This window comes from Prionailurus viverrinus, chromosome E3 (assembly GCF_022837055.1).
Source record: "Prionailurus viverrinus isolate Anna chromosome E3, UM_Priviv_1.0, whole genome shotgun sequence".
Classification (NCBI taxonomy): domain Eukaryota; kingdom Metazoa; phylum Chordata; class Mammalia; order Carnivora; family Felidae; genus Prionailurus; species Prionailurus viverrinus.
This window is the reverse complement of record NC_062576.1, coordinates 18,332,868-18,346,680: the sequence shown is the minus strand read 5'-3', so window position 1 is coordinate 18,346,680 and position 13,813 is coordinate 18,332,868. Positions and strand designations below refer to the sequence as shown.

Genomic DNA, 13,813 nt, shown 5'->3' with positions numbered 1-13,813 from the left:
TAGGGCTCGATCTCATGAAACCGTGAGACCATGACCTGAGCTGAAACCAAGAGTCAGATGCTTAACCAACTGAGCCACCCAGGTGCACCCCAACCCCCCCCCCCAACTCAGATTTAAATGCAAACTCTACAAAGCTGGCTATAATGAGTGTGACCTGTTCCCCTAGGCATGAGGCCCCAGAGCTTGGAGGGGAGGCCTCAGCACTGCCATTAGTGGCAGAGAAGCTCCTCAGATGCCAGAAGCAAGGGTGTATCTTCTCAGATGCCAGAGGCCTAGACCTTAAGCTGTTGGAGTTTGGCGAGGAGGCTGGGTTTGGATCCATGAACTCATCTCTGCCAACAGGTTGACTGATAACAGTTTGTTGACTGCCTATATTAAAGCCATTCCAATAATATGGAATATTCCTGTCCACCAATATGCCCACACATCTGGCAAAACAAAAAAAGGAGCAGGAGGAGGGGGGAGGAGACGAAGGAAGGAAGGAAGGAAGGAAGGAAGGAAGGAAGGAAGGGGGAGATAGGGCCACCCTCTCATATCCCCACCCCAGAGAAGTCACTCCAGAGCATGACCTGGGTTGGGAGGAGGGAAGGACCTCTGTCTTTTTATTAAAGCCTTTGATTTCTGGTGATGTTCTTGCCAGTTGAGGGGGAGAGGTGTGTGATGGTTCCTGAACACCTAGGAAGCTTCCAGGGGTATGTTGCTCATGACCAGAAGTCCCAGCAAAGTGAAGTGTTAATGACTCGTGAAAGAGGAGCTCTGATGCACGTTCTAGAAGGACAGAACAGGGGAGGACTTGAGAGGCCAAGAGCAGCACCAAAGGGGTTTGGGGTCATCCTCCAGATGTTAAGCTGCTAGGCAGAGCTCTCTAGAAAAGCAAAAGAGCCTTCTGATTCTTTGGACCCAAGGCTCATGTCTTCTTATCCTTCTATCCTTCACCTATCCATCTAACCCATATACCCCACTCACCTATTTATGCATCCACTATTCCCTATTTACCCACTCATCCATCCATCCATCCACCCACCATCCATCCATCCATCCATCCACCCACCGTCCATCCATCTATCCATCCACCCACCCACCCACCCACCATCCATCCATCCATCCAACCATCCATCCACGTATTTATCCACATATCAACCCATCATTCTTCATCAATCTTTCTGCTCATCTGTCTGCCCATCCACCTATCCCTCATTCATCCATCCACTCACTTACCTCTCTTCCACCTAATCACTCCGCCCCCATTTAAACTTCTCAAAAGCAGGGACTCTATCTTGCTCACTTCTAGCCTGCAGCCCCTACAGCACTGCTGGCACATAGAAAGTGTCCAATGAACATTCAGTGAATTTACCTAACCATTTATCCATTCATCCATTTGCCTACCCTCTCCATCCACTCACCCATCCCCCCACTCAACATTTCGATCACCTACAATGACCTATATTTCAAGGGGCAATTCAAAGGTCTGTAGGCTTCCACGTTCTTTCTCGAGGAAGGAAAAAATCCGTTGGGATCATGGGGTGCTTCCCGGGGGGGATGAGAGGGTATTGGCTCAGGATGAAATTCTCAATCAAGTGCCATTTGGGAAGAAGCAGGAAACCACTGTATGGGCAGGTAGGGCCCTTACAGAGCATCTTGTCCAAGGCTCCCATTTGACACATGGGGAGGAAGAAAGCAACTTGCTTCCTATCTAAGCTAACTATCAGGTTGACACCAGATTAACCCAGGGTTTTTCTGCTACTTCAAGCTGCTTCTAACACCAAAGCCCAATTGGGAGACCTCAAGTGTCCCAAAGGCACTAGGAAGCCAGCTCCCTGAGGATAAGAACAGTGGATTGTTCTCAGCTCTCTTGTGCTTCTGGTCTTGGTCATGAACATTTGAAGCAGCAGCCCTGGAGAAATGACTATCCCTCAGACCTGGTGGACTGGGCACGAACAAGACACTCAATAAACATTTGCTGTCAGTTCCTTTTCATGACCCCCGTCTCCTCCTCCACCAACTCCTTACACGGAGACACTCTTCAGGGCTCTGCCCTCAGGGTCCTCTTTTTTCTTACTCTGCATAACCCCCACCTCTGGGGGCAACCACACATCCTTCAACTGCCAACTCCCTCCGAAATCCAATTTCTATCGCCAGCCCAGATGTCTCCAGTGAGTTTTAAAGCCGTATTTCCAACTATCTACACTACGTTTCCACACGGAGTGGGATCTGTCCAAAGGCGGGAGCATGGCTGCCATACTCCAAGAAGAGTGAGAAGGCTGGCATGACTGGAACAGGGGCAAACAAGGGGAAGGAGAGAGATCATGTAGGGCCTTATAAGCTATGATGGGCTATGGCTTTTACTCCGAAATGGGGAACTAGTGTGGAGTTCGGAGCAGAAGCATGAGGTCATCAGACTTGTTACCTAAGTCAGAAACCTGGGGGAAGGGAGGGGTCATCTGATTTCCTCTTTTATTTGTTCCCCTATCATTTCTAATCAATTACCAAACTCAGTCTTCCTGGTCTTTATTTCTCATATCTGCTCCTCTTCTCATCTATACTATCACTGTGACAATTCGAGACCTAATCATCACCGACTCAGTCTCTTGGCACAATTCCTAACTGGCCTCCACCTCCGGTCTTCCCTTTCCAGGTCATTCTCCCCACTGACCACCAGAGTGACTGATCTAAAATTGCAGCCTCTCTTGCTCAAATCTCTTCAGTGACTTCTGATCTTAGTAAGCACACACAAGGTCTCTGAGTAGTCCCTGGCTACCCTGCCTGAGTCCTCCCACAGTTAACCTGCCTCTCGTCCCACCCTCTCCCCTGCCCTAAGCATCCATACACTCCCATGCGCTCTAGTGAGACTCACCTTTGTGTCTTCGCTCATGCAAGCCCTACCACTTGGAATACACTGACCAATCCATTTTTTTTTTTTCTAGAAGATTCTTTCTTTCGGTGTCACCCCCTCCAGGAAGTCCCATGATTCCTTTCCTTGCTGTTCCAACTGCAGCTGGAATAAGGGCTCTTCTCACTGTTTCCACTTCTATTCCACTTCTATTACTTCTATTACAGGGCTCTTATACATATTATGCTATAACTGACCATCTACCTGACCGGTCCCACATGACACCGTGAACTCTTCAGGGGCAGAGACCGTATCGTTCGTTTCTGGGTCCCAAACTCCTGAAACGGGGACTCGCATAGCCTGTGAACTCCACACGTTCGGTTAATACTGAATGGCGTTGTCATTCATGGACTCGGTACAAACCTTGTCACGAGGGGATGGCAGGAGGTGGGTCTTGGTGCGGGTACGGTTTCTGTCAGAACTAGAGATGGCGGACGGAAAGGGGAGGGCTGAGAAGTCTGAATTTGAGGATCAGACCAGAAGAGAATCGGACTTCCCGGTTTAAAAATCCCCCTGCCCCGCTAGGATGTTGTCAAACCCTCCCTCTCTCCCCTCCAGGCTCCTTATCCTTTTCCCAGGACAAAGGGCATCTCCATTGAAGATTTACTCACCGGGTGTCGGTGCCTCGGGTCTTGAAGAACACTAGAAGTAGAAGCCCCAGTCAGAGAATTTCCTACCCCTCTAGCCAGAAAGAGATGTGGCTAGAGAGGAAGGGGCTGAGGTGATTCCTGGCCAGCAGTGGGGAGTGGGTACCGGGTGAGTTGTGCGGGGGAGCACTAAGCAGTCCCAGGGAGGGCTGTGAGACGTGAGATTGCTGGAGAGCTCAGCTGTGGTTGGAAGGGGTCAGGGATTGGAACTAGGGGTATGGTGGGGTCTCTGGACACAGTGGTCCTGGAGGTGGGGTCACCGTGTTTGGATATCTGAGTCCCTCGGTCTTGGGTCTGTTTATCCTTGGTGGGCACAGGGTTCGTGCCATAGCCAGCGGTAAACAAGGCCTCATCAGTAAGTTCTGTGCTGATCTGGGTCAGGAATTCCTCAGAACGGGATAATGAAACCTGCAAAAGGGGAAATCAGAGAGACTCAGCCTAGGAGTCCCCACATGGGAGTCCTGGGTCTGGGGGCTCTCAGGCTGGGGCTCTGGGTCTAAGGAGTCTGGTACTGGAGGGCTGAGTCTTGAGATTTGACAAAGGCGGCCCTGGAAGTAGGGGGGCGTTGTGGGTTTTTTTTTGGGGGGGGAGTTTCTTTGAGGACCTGAGGGCCTAGTGCTGGGGGCTATGGGCTCAGGGTTGAAGCTAGCCTCTCAAGGCTGGAGACTCTAACCCTTGGCCTAGGAGCTCTCCACTCCATCTCACCCCCATGCTCACTGGACCTCCACCCAAGGAGGTTGCAGCTTGGGACATCCTGCTGCCCTTTTCCTCCTCATTCCTGGTAGGTGTGGATGCCATCCTCCTGGGAACAGGTGGAGCCTGTGTTAGGCTGAGAAACCAGCCCACTTCCCCCAGACCCATCCCACCACCATTCCTCGGGGCCAGATTTAAATAAGGCCTTTAGGTGAACCATCCTGCTGTCTCAGTTCTCTCCCTGGGTGGGGGAAATCCTTGCCTTAAATCTTCCTGGGGGGAAGGAGTGGAATAGGGACGCTCACAACAATCCTCTCCCCACCCCCACTTCTCCCAGGGACACTCTCCTTCCTCCCACCTAAGGCCCTTCCCAAATCAAGGCAGCTGGCTTGCCGGCCCAGACCTGGCAGGAGTTGAAGTCTCGGGAAGAGGTAAACGGAGAGGGCTAAGGAGCTCCTATTTAGGTCTCAGGGGACGGGGAGTAGGCGCTGGGGAGGAAGGTTGGAAAGAGGGGGGGACCGGGGTGGTGCGGCTACCGTCGCTACAAAACCCTTGGTGTCTGCGGACGTTCTGCAGCCCGGTTGCCAGGATATTAGGGATTCTAGAACCAAAGGCGGGGGCCGGGGAGGGGGAGCATTTTCCCAGCATGTCGCGTTCGCTCCTCTGGTCTCCACTCCACCTCCTTCTGGGTCCCTCCTTGGGGATGCTGGGCCCAGCACCAGAAGTCTGAAAAACTTTGGAAGATCACAGGTGGTGCCTGGGACCCAGTCCTCCTACCACTAGGGGCACGCAAGAAACAACCCCGCCCTCGGCCGCCTTCCAACCTCTCTAGCCATTCTCTCGCTCCCTGGAGCCTGCGAGAGCAAGGGCGAGACAGGGGCGGGGAAGAAACCATGTGGGCTGTACTAAATAACCTTGTATCTCAGGGACGCGTAGGTCTAGGAGGGCGGAATATTTTCTCCGTGTCTTCGTCTCCAGGAAGCTATACCCTCCGGAGAGAGAAGAGTAGAAGCAGTTCCTCTGGGCCTCCTTTTCTTTTGACCTCTCCTTCTCGGTTCCCTCCTCGGCGTCATGGGTTCCTTGCCCCCCTCCTCCCTCTGCGTTTTGGTACGCGCCGATAGAAAGGGGCGGACGGAGGAAAAGGAAGAGGAAGCGGGCAGGTCTTAAAGGGGCCGCAGCCATTTTAAGCTTTTTTTTTTTTTTTTTTTTTTCTTTTTTCTTCCAATTTTGCCCGGTGGGGCTCAGCTGGGGTGGCGAGGGCGGCCGCTGGAGGCGCGAGGGCCTGCCCCCCGGGGAGGGCGGTGTGTGCGCGCCCCGGCGCCCGACGCATCTGGGCCGGCCGGTGCTCCGGCGGGCTGCGAGCTCTAACACCTGCGGCCGGCCAGGCGGGGACAGCGGGGAGCTGCGCGCTCTTGGCGCTGCCGATGCGCCGGGCCGGAGGGTGAGGCCGCGCGGCGGGGCTGGGACTCAGTTGCCACCTCCAGATCGGGCCCGGGGCTGCAAGGGGGTCGCCGCGATGCCAGGCGAAAATATCTTCCTGTTTGTGCCTAACCTCATCGGTGAGTGCTGCCCGCGGCTCCGGGCCGGACGGGAGGGCGAGGGGCCTCGGGCGGGGTCTCTGATTCCACCCTCTCTGCCCCCGTCCATCCCAAGGTTATGCCCGGATTGTCTTTGCCATCGTTTCTTTCTACTTCATGCCCTGTTGCCCCCTCACGGCCTCCTCCTTCTACTTGCTCAGTGGACTTCTGGACGCTTTCGATGGACACGCTGCTCGAGCCCTTAATCAAGGTGACTGACACCTCCTCCCAACCAGCCTTGGGGCCCGACAACCCTCGGTCCCCTTTTCCTGCTTCCTGAGGACCTTAGGGCGGGCGGGTACTCGGAACCAGAGGGCTCCGTCATTCCCATCTCTAGAAGGCAGAACAGAATGGCCTGATTTTGTAACCGAAGGGATTTTAGCGGGCTCTGAAGAAGAACTCACTGATAGGGTGTGGGGTAAGCAAGACGAGGTGGCAGTGGCAGTGCTGAAGGTCTCTCTGAATAAAAATCCACTCGACAGGTGTTTGCTGGGGGGTCTCCTGTGTGCCAGGCACAAGGAATAGGGGTTCCAGAAGGCATGTTTAGAGGGAGACTGGAGAGGGAAGACGGATGGTTTCTGGAGGGTTGTTTTTTTTTATTCTATTCTGCAAACCCACCAGCAAGACTTCCCCTAAGACTTTAAGTCTGCTTGTCTTGAGTCCCGGACCATTGATTCTGGGATTGAGGAGTTGTAGACCTAGCCTTCTCAGGCCCTGCTACACGCTCCTGTGTCTCTGCATTTCCTGCATGGTGACCCTTGTCCATTGACCTCACACCGCACGGATAGCAGCAGACTGTTTTCCTCCCCAGGCAAGTAGGTGGTGACATTTTCAGGCTTCTTTTAGACTCTGCATCAGAAAGACACAGCAAACCGGGTCCCTGCCCCTGATGGCCCCTTCCCACCTAACAGCCCCCGTTTTTCAGGGACCCGGTTTGGGGCCATGCTGGACATGCTGACGGACCGGTGCTCCACCATGTGTCTGCTGGTCAACCTGGCCCTGCTGTACCCACGGGCCACCCTTCTCTTCCAGCTCAGCATGAGCTTGGATGTGGCCAGCCACTGGCTGCACCTCCACAGGTCTGCGATTCTGGGGTGCCGGCCAGCTGAAGAAGAAACTAGAGTGGGGAGGGGAGAGACTGTCTGGGAGGGTGTTTGGGACGGCTTCCGGCTTCCTGGGAGGTCTCCCTTTCAGCTCTCCTTTGTTAAAGGACCCTGGGCAAATCCTCTGTCGGTCAGCTCTTGGTCCTGTTCGCAGTTGAATTAAGCAATCCCTAAAACTCTTCAGACCGGATGGTCCCAGAATTCCAAATAGATAACAGCTGGGGGCTTTTGAAACAGCCTTCGAATCCTGACTCTGCTAGGTAATTACCAACGAGGTAATTGTGTGGCTTCAGGCCACTGTGCCCCACTTCCTCTGTACGGCAGGGACGATCCCAGCACCTACGTCGTCGTGAGGGTGGATAGGAGGATTAGATGGGTCAGGAGTGCTCATGGACTCCCCTTGCTTTCTCCCCAAGTTCTGTGGTCCGAGGCAGTGAGAGTCACAAGATGATCGACCTGTCCGGAAATCCCGTGCTTCGCATCTACTACACCTCCAGGGTGAGCATTTCCTGCCCCTCCCTTATTCCCTCAGCTCCCTCAGCTCCTGGGGGGGGGGGGGGGCCCAGCCCTAGTCCTACCTTAGGGGTCAGGAGGGAGGAACCAACCCAGAGTTTTCTCGGGGGGGGGGGGGGGGCAGGGGAGGCCTGTAAGCTGAGGCACGAAGGGGAGGGCAGGATTGGTGTGGAGGACTTGTGCAGGCAGCAGGTGGGCTGGAGGCCCGGTGCACCCAGAGAGGGGCAGGTGCATCCAGAGAGGGGGAACCTGCCCTGGAGGGAAGGAGAGAGGGAAGCCAGATTGGCCTTTGGAGCCAGTGCGCAAGGAGTCTTAGGCCATAAAGTGTGGGCTTTATTCTGGAAGCGGAGGTCGTGTCTGAAAGGATGTTTCAAGAGAGAAGCAATAAAGAGAGAGCTGAGATTGCTCTTTCCTCTCACCCTTGCCCCACCCTGCACACCCATTTCCCGGGTCTGGTTCTTCCCGGCTACCCATCCGCAGAGGGTTCTGGTCCCCCCTCCCTTTGCAGGGGGAGGGGCGGCACTACCCTTGCTGAAGCAGCCGATCTGCTGTTTGTGCAGCCCGCTCTGTTTACCCTGTGTGCTGGAAACGAGCTCTTCTACTGTCTCCTCTACCTGTTCAATTTCTCCGAGGGACCTTTAGGTAGGAGGCGAGGGGCTGGGCAGGAGCGTGGGAGGGGGGCCTGGCCTGCCCCGGGGTGATGAAGGCCTGAAGGCCGCCAGCTCCCAGGCCTCTCCCTCACCTGCATCCCATTTTCTTTGTATCCTCCCCGTGCTCCCTTCTGCAGTTGGCTCTGTGGGTCTTTTCCGAGTGGGCCTCTGGGTCACTGCCCCTATCGCGGTGCTCAAGTCTCTCATCAGTGTCGTCCACCTGATCACAGCCGCCCGCAACATGGCTGCCCTGGACGCCGCGGACCGTGCCAGGAAGAAGTGACCCCGGAACCTCCAGCCCCTGGCTGCCCACCTGCCCTGGGAGTCTCGCTGTGCCACGCGGCTCCCCCTCTCACTCCCGCGAGGTCCCAGGCTCACGTCTTCCTAATGTGTTGTCCGGCCTGCTGGGAAGGGCGTCGGCCTCCTTGGTGATGCCATGTTCTCTGAAATCCTGAGGACCAGTCCCACCAGTAGGATTCCCCAGGACCTGGACTTCAAATCAGGAAGGATGCTCAGGAGGCCCCGCCCATACGGGCAGTGCTCCTAGGGCACCAAGAGACCTGTCTGAGGACCGGGCATTGTCGCACCTGCTGGCTCAGCTCTGGGGTCTGGCTTGGCCTGAGGCTTCAGAGACACCTGAATGAGGGAGATGGGGTAGGGGCCGGGTTTCTCGACAGGCAGGGAGTCAGGCCTGTGCCCCTGGCCAGAGGAAGCCTGCGGTCCCACGGCCAAGAGAGAAGGAGCCGAGCAGATCCTTTCCCATCCCAGCCTCCTGTGTCTGGTCTATCCCAGCTCTGAAAACCTCTGTAATAAAGGGGGAGGGGGACGTCACTCTCCAGGATTTGGTTTCCTTTGAGATACAGTTGGACCAAGGCCTGGGTTGAGGGGAGCTTGGGGAAAAAGAAGATTCATCTGGATGCTTTCCCCTGGTTGCTTACTGTCTGGCTCTGTCCTGTCGTTCCACAGTGACCTCAGACAGAGGCCCTCCCTGCCACCCAAGCTCGTACCCTGTCTCTGCCTAGTTTCTTGATGACCTCGTCACTGGCCGTCTCCATTTATTTGTATACCTCATATTTTCTATCCCCACCAGAATGTAAACTCCCTGAGGGCACAGACTTTTCTTGTTCTTCCTCTGTCCCCACAATGAAGATTAACCTGAACCTGGCAGATCATAGCCACTTAATAAATATTCACGAACAGATCAGTTGGTTTCTCAAGAGTGCAGTCTTTGGATCACCTGTGGATTATTTCTTTAAAATTCAGCTGCCCGGACCTTGTGCCAGACCTTTGGAGTTGGAATCTCTAGGGATGGGCCCCGAGGTCCGCAAGTTTAATACACTGCAGGTGACCGATTCTTCCCCATAATGTTGAGAATCACTGTTCCTTCGTAAACAGTTCTGGGCATCTGTCCCTAATAGCTACCTACCCTTGCCATTTGAGCTTTCTCTGCTGTCTGGCACCAGCTTGCTTTTTAAGGCTATATTGAGCCTACCATATGCCAGATCCTGTGCTGGGGGGTTGCGGATGCCACTCACTTCATCCTTATAATAGCTTGGCCAGGAGGCCTTCGTGTCCCGGAGAGCTGAAATTTAGCAGATGGGTATTGAGCCTCAACGCCTGTGCTAGGCCCAGGGGATTAGGTCAGCCCTCCTGGAGGTCACAGGCGAGCATGCGGGGGGTGGGGGGAGTAGTCTGGTGGTGCTTGGAGGAGGGGACAGGAGAAGGAAGTCCGGAAGTCCCCCCCCAGAGCGCTTAGGTGTGGCTGAAGCGGGTGGGTGTCTAGACCGCTGCTAGGGATTGGGGCGGGAAGGGTTAATGTATCAGAGAGGGTGGATTCGCAGCTGAGACTTCGGGAGCCTGGAGAGGCCAGAGAGCACACTGAGCAGTTGCAGAAAGGGAAATGGAAACAGATCGATGTGCCTGGAACGCTCAGCGCTGGGGACTGGGGGCTGGGGGGCGGGTAAGAGATGCCCTCAAGCCAGCGGGGCAGCCCGAGGAGTCCCGTAGGGCGTTTGGGTTTTGTCCTGAGGGCCACATGGAGCCACCGAAGAAATCTTTCCAAATAATAGGTAAAATATTCGTGCGGCAAAGATACTAAATCGTGACCAAGTCTGCCTCCTTAAGCCCCCACTCCTCCCCAGAGGTGACCAGGGCTCCTCAGAGCTCAGACGTCTGTCTCGGTAAATTCTCCATGTCTGCACGCACACATTCGCATATCATAAACCTCATCCTGCGGGTGTGCTGTTCCACTCTCCCAAGCCACTCTCGTGCCAAGTGCTTTTTGTGTGCGTCTGTTCCCTCACTTCGCCCCACACCTACGCTGTCCTGTGTACTAGACAGCACGACAAGCCTTTTATTGTGCCCATTTTCCAGAGAGTAGGTCGAGGCCCTCAGAGGCGTCCATCTTGGTTGGCCTGGCTCCAGAGCCTGCACCCTTAATGTTTACCGCCCACAGCCGTCCACGTCGGCAGTCTGCTTAATGGTGGCACAGAATTCCATTATTTGTTTCACCAGGTCCTGCCACCAAAACAAATGAGGCTGTGGTAAATCGCCTGTGCCCTCTTTTGGAGGGCACTTGTCTAGGCAGGGATAGATTTATACTTGAAGCTAGTATACGTTAGTCAGCTGCCATTCCAATGCTTCAGGGGTCCCTCTGCCTGGCCTGCTCCCAGATTCCCATCTGTCTGCCCACTGTCCTTCATCCCTCATGAACCAGCTGTCCCCTCCAGAGGGATGCATCCTTTCAGCACTCAAGATGGCTCCCTCCACCACTGGCCCTGCCTCCTTGGCTCTTTGACCCTAACCATTTACGGCGACACCAGGAGTCTCTAACTTACATAAACCCAGCAAACCATGGCCTAAAAAAGAGAGAGAGGTGGGCAGGGGAGTGTGAGTGTCTCCACTCAGAAGAATACACCCCTGAGGCCTGAGGCCCCAGTATCAAAGACTCGTGAGTCCCCTCCCCTGGTAGGGCCTGGAGGTCAGCCTGTGCCTTTGGTCCCATGTCCAGTGGCTGGACTGAGCCCAGCAGAGTGGCCTGGAGGAGGCCAGCGGGGAAAGTCTAGGCTGAATTTGATCTAAGGAACGTGGTGGAGGAGCGCCTGGGTGGCTCAGTCGGTTGAGCATCCAAATTCGGCTCAGGTCATGATCTTGCAGTCTGTGAGTTCGAGCCCCGCATCGGGCTCTGTGCTGACAGCTCGGAGCCTGGAGCCTGCTTCGGATTCTGTGTCTCCCTCTCTCTCTGCCCCTCCCCTGCTCATGCTCTCTCTCTGTCTCAAAAATAAATAAAAACATTAAGAAAAAAAATTTTTAAGGAACATGGTGGAGCCATATAGTTACCATGGGCTAAGTGTTTGTATGCTCCTAAAATTCATGTTGAAACCTAATGCTCGATGCGATGGCGTTTGGAGATGGGGCCCTTAGGAGGTGATAAGGTCTTGAGCCTTCATGAATGGGATTAGGGACCTCACAAAAGAGGCCCCAGAGAGCTCTCTTGCCCCTTCCACCAAGTGAGGACAAAGTGAAAGGTGCCGGCAGGAAGAAGCAGGAAGAGAATTCTCACCAGAACTTGACCGTGCCGGTGGTGCCTTGATCTTGGACTTCCAGCCTCCAGAACTGTGAGAAATGCATGACTGTGGTTTATAAGCCCCCCAGTCTGTGGTATCTTGCAGCCCGAATGGACTAAGACATCATATGTGCAGTAAGAGCTTTCCGGATTTCAAGTATATGCTTTCAGAATAAACGAATAACCACCATGCAAGACATTCCATTTGCTCATCCCACTCAACGGGCTCAAGCCTCCGGGAGGGCACGGCCTGGGCACCGTGAATCTGTTCTTCCCTCCGGTAAGCCTCACCGCTATAACAACCTCAAGAGGCACAGTGGCTCGATCACAACAGAAGTTTATTTCTGACTCCTGTTAAGTCCTCATCAGGAGCTCCCGACTGGGAAGCAGCTCTCCTGAAGCTGAGGCTCAGGGAAGCCGCCATTTTCAACACAGGACTTCCAAGAACATTCCACCCTCGCGTTAGCTAGGCGGGGGAGGTGGGCCTGGAGGATTGTCTGAGGATGGCTTTTAGGCGAAGCCAGGGAATTGGCACGTCTATTTCCCTTTACTTTCCATTGGCTACAACTCAGTCATGCAGCCACATCTCTATGCAAGGGAGGTTGGGAAATAGAGATTAGTTGTGGGCTTAGGAGGAAGAGAAAATAGACTGGGTAAACATCTTACCACGCTGAGTGTGATTTCACTGTTTAAAGATGCACATTTTTCTTTCTTTTTAAATTAAAAAAAATTTTTTTTTCTTTTTAGCATTTATTTTTGAGAGACAAAGACTGAGGGAGAGCAGGGGAAGGGGCAGAGAGGGAGACGCAGAATCCAAAGCAGGCTCCAGGCTCTGAAGCTTGTGGGCTTGAACCCACAGACCACGACATCATGACCTGAAGTTGGGAGGGAGCTTAACCAAATGAGCCACACCAGGTGCTCCATTTTTCTTTTTAAACTTTTAGAGGAAACCAATTTGACAATAAATTTCATATATTGAAAAAAAATTAAAAAAGTAAAAATAAACCATGTCCTTAAAAAAATAAATAAATAAATAAAATAAACTTTTAGAGAGAGAGAGAGAGAGAGAGGGGAGAGGGGCAGAGGGAGCGAGAAAATCTAAAGCAGGCTCCATGCTCAGTGTAAAGCCCCGTGCTGGGCTCAATCCCATGACTCTGGGATCATGACCAGAACTGAAATCGAGACAGACAACCAACTGAGCCACCCAGGCGCCCAGACACAGATCTTTCTTACTCAAAGGGTCCTTAAGTCAATTACTTTATCAGTATTCAAGCAAAGAAAAGCCAATTGCTCGACTGCTGGAGGAAAACAGGTTGTGTTGAACTTCATCAGAGGTCACAGTGTTCTGTATTTTATGGGCAATTTAAGGGACTCTCAAGGGTAAATTTAGTACCAAAGGGACTGGCTTAGAATCCGGCTCACATCCGGCTCACACCGGACAATGTGAGCTCCACATTATCTCCAGTGAAGCCCCTTTTCCTGTCATTGGGGTATATCTGGTCTCCCTCACCCTACAATCAGTACCGGGCCCGTCTTCCTGCGTACATTTATTTATTTTATTTTTTAATTTATTTTTGAGAGAGAGAGAGAGAACATGAGCCGGGGAGGGGCAGAGAGCGAGAGGGAGACACAGAATCCAAAGCAGGCTCCAGGCTCTGAGCTGTCAGCACAGAGCCCGACGCGGGGCTCGAACTCACGGGCCGCGAGATCATGACCTGAGCTGAAGTTGGACCCTTAACCGACTGAGCCACCCAGGCGCCCCATGTGTACAATTTAAAGAACAGCTTCCCCCATTGCCTTACCAGACTACAACCTTGTGAGGTACACGGAAGTGGTCAGGATAGGCTAGGTTACGCTATGGTAGCACCCCCCCCCCGCCCCGCCCCGCCCCTGCAACTTCGGTTCCCTAACACAGCAAACATTTCCTGTCCCTGTGGCAGGTCTACTGTGGGTGAGCTGTGACTCTGCCTCATGCCATTTCTCTCTCGGGAACCCACACCGACAGAACAGCCTCTGTTTGGAATATTGCCTGTTACCACGGAAAAGGGAAAGGAGAGGACAGTGATGCCACTTCCCCTTGCATTTCACAGGCCAGAACAAGTCATACAGCCAAGCCCAATGGCCATCAGAGAGCCATGTGGAGACATCAACTCAGTTGGAAAGGAGTCCAGAGTT

At 53.8% G+C, this 13,813-nt stretch overlaps 2 protein-coding genes across 8 annotated transcripts; one reads left to right on the top strand and one right to left on the bottom strand.

The window, feature by feature from the left end:
• Positions 1–570: 570 nt before the first annotated feature.
• LOC125154740 (putative protein T-ENOL) lies at positions 571–4,818 on the bottom strand. Of its 3 annotated transcripts, none has more exons than XM_047839315.1 (6): positions 4,767–4,818; positions 4,243–4,339; positions 3,798–3,945; positions 3,502–3,532; positions 3,254–3,311; positions 571–768 (listed from the first exon to the last, which is right to left on the bottom strand). In XM_047839315.1, the coding sequence occupies exons 2-6, from the start codon at positions 4,333–4,335 to the stop codon at positions 733–735; spliced, it is 366 nt and encodes a 121-aa protein (XP_047695271.1). In that variant the 5' UTR covers positions 4,336–4,339; positions 4,767–4,818; the 3' UTR covers positions 571–732. The 3 variants fall into 3 exon arrangements, 2 of the variants coding, with proteins under 2 accessions (XP_047695271.1, XP_047695270.1); XM_047839314.1 differs by lacking the exon at positions 4,767–4,818 and adding an exon at positions 4,634–4,760; XR_007147905.1 differs by lacking the exons at positions 4,243–4,339; positions 4,767–4,818 and adding an exon at positions 4,634–4,760.
• Positions 4,819–4,872: 54 nt separating this feature from the next.
• On the top strand, positions 4,873–9,277 carry CDIPT (CDP-diacylglycerol--inositol 3-phosphatidyltransferase). 5 transcript variants are annotated; one of them, XM_047839310.1, is made up of 6 exons: positions 4,873–5,789; positions 5,884–6,018; positions 6,733–6,886; positions 7,327–7,408; positions 7,904–8,065; positions 8,304–8,439. In XM_047839310.1, the coding sequence occupies exons 1-5, from the start codon at positions 5,747–5,749 to the stop codon at positions 8,063–8,065; spliced, it is 576 nt and encodes a 191-aa protein (XP_047695266.1). In that variant the 5' UTR covers positions 4,873–5,746; the 3' UTR covers positions 8,304–8,439. The 5 variants fall into 5 exon arrangements, with proteins under 5 accessions (XP_047695266.1, XP_047695265.1, XP_047695267.1 ...); XM_047839311.1 differs by having other exon boundaries at positions 4,879–5,789; positions 7,984–8,065; positions 8,304–8,495; XM_047839312.1 differs by having other exon boundaries at positions 4,887–5,789; positions 5,969–6,018; positions 7,984–8,065; positions 8,211–8,495.
• The last annotated feature ends 4,536 nt before the right edge of the window (positions 9,278–13,813 follow it).

Excerpts from the sequence above, each read along its gene's own strand:
- LOC125154740 (XM_047839315.1), bottom strand. The coding sequence starts at position 4,335 with ATGGCATCCACACCTACCAGGAATGAGGAGGAAAAGGGCAGCAGGATG. Across the intron at positions 3,533-3,797 it reads GACTCAGATATCCAAACACG|TGTTCTTCAAGACCCGAGGC; the intron begins GTGACCCCACCT and ends TTCTACTTCTAG. Across the intron at positions 3,312-3,501 it reads ACCCGAGGCACCGACACCCG|TTCTGACAGAAACCGTACCC; the intron begins GTGAGTAAATCT and ends CGCCATCTCTAG.
- CDIPT (XM_047839308.1), top strand. The coding sequence starts at position 5,747 with ATGCCAGGCGAAAATATCTTCCTGTTTGTGCCTAACCTCATCG. Across the intron at positions 6,887-7,326 it reads CACTGGCTGCACCTCCACAG|TTCTGTGGTCCGAGGCAGTG; the intron begins GTCTGCGATTCT and ends TTTCTCCCCAAG. Across the intron at positions 7,409-7,983 it reads GCATCTACTACACCTCCAGG|CCCGCTCTGTTTACCCTGTG; the intron begins GTGAGCATTTCC and ends CTGTTTGTGCAG.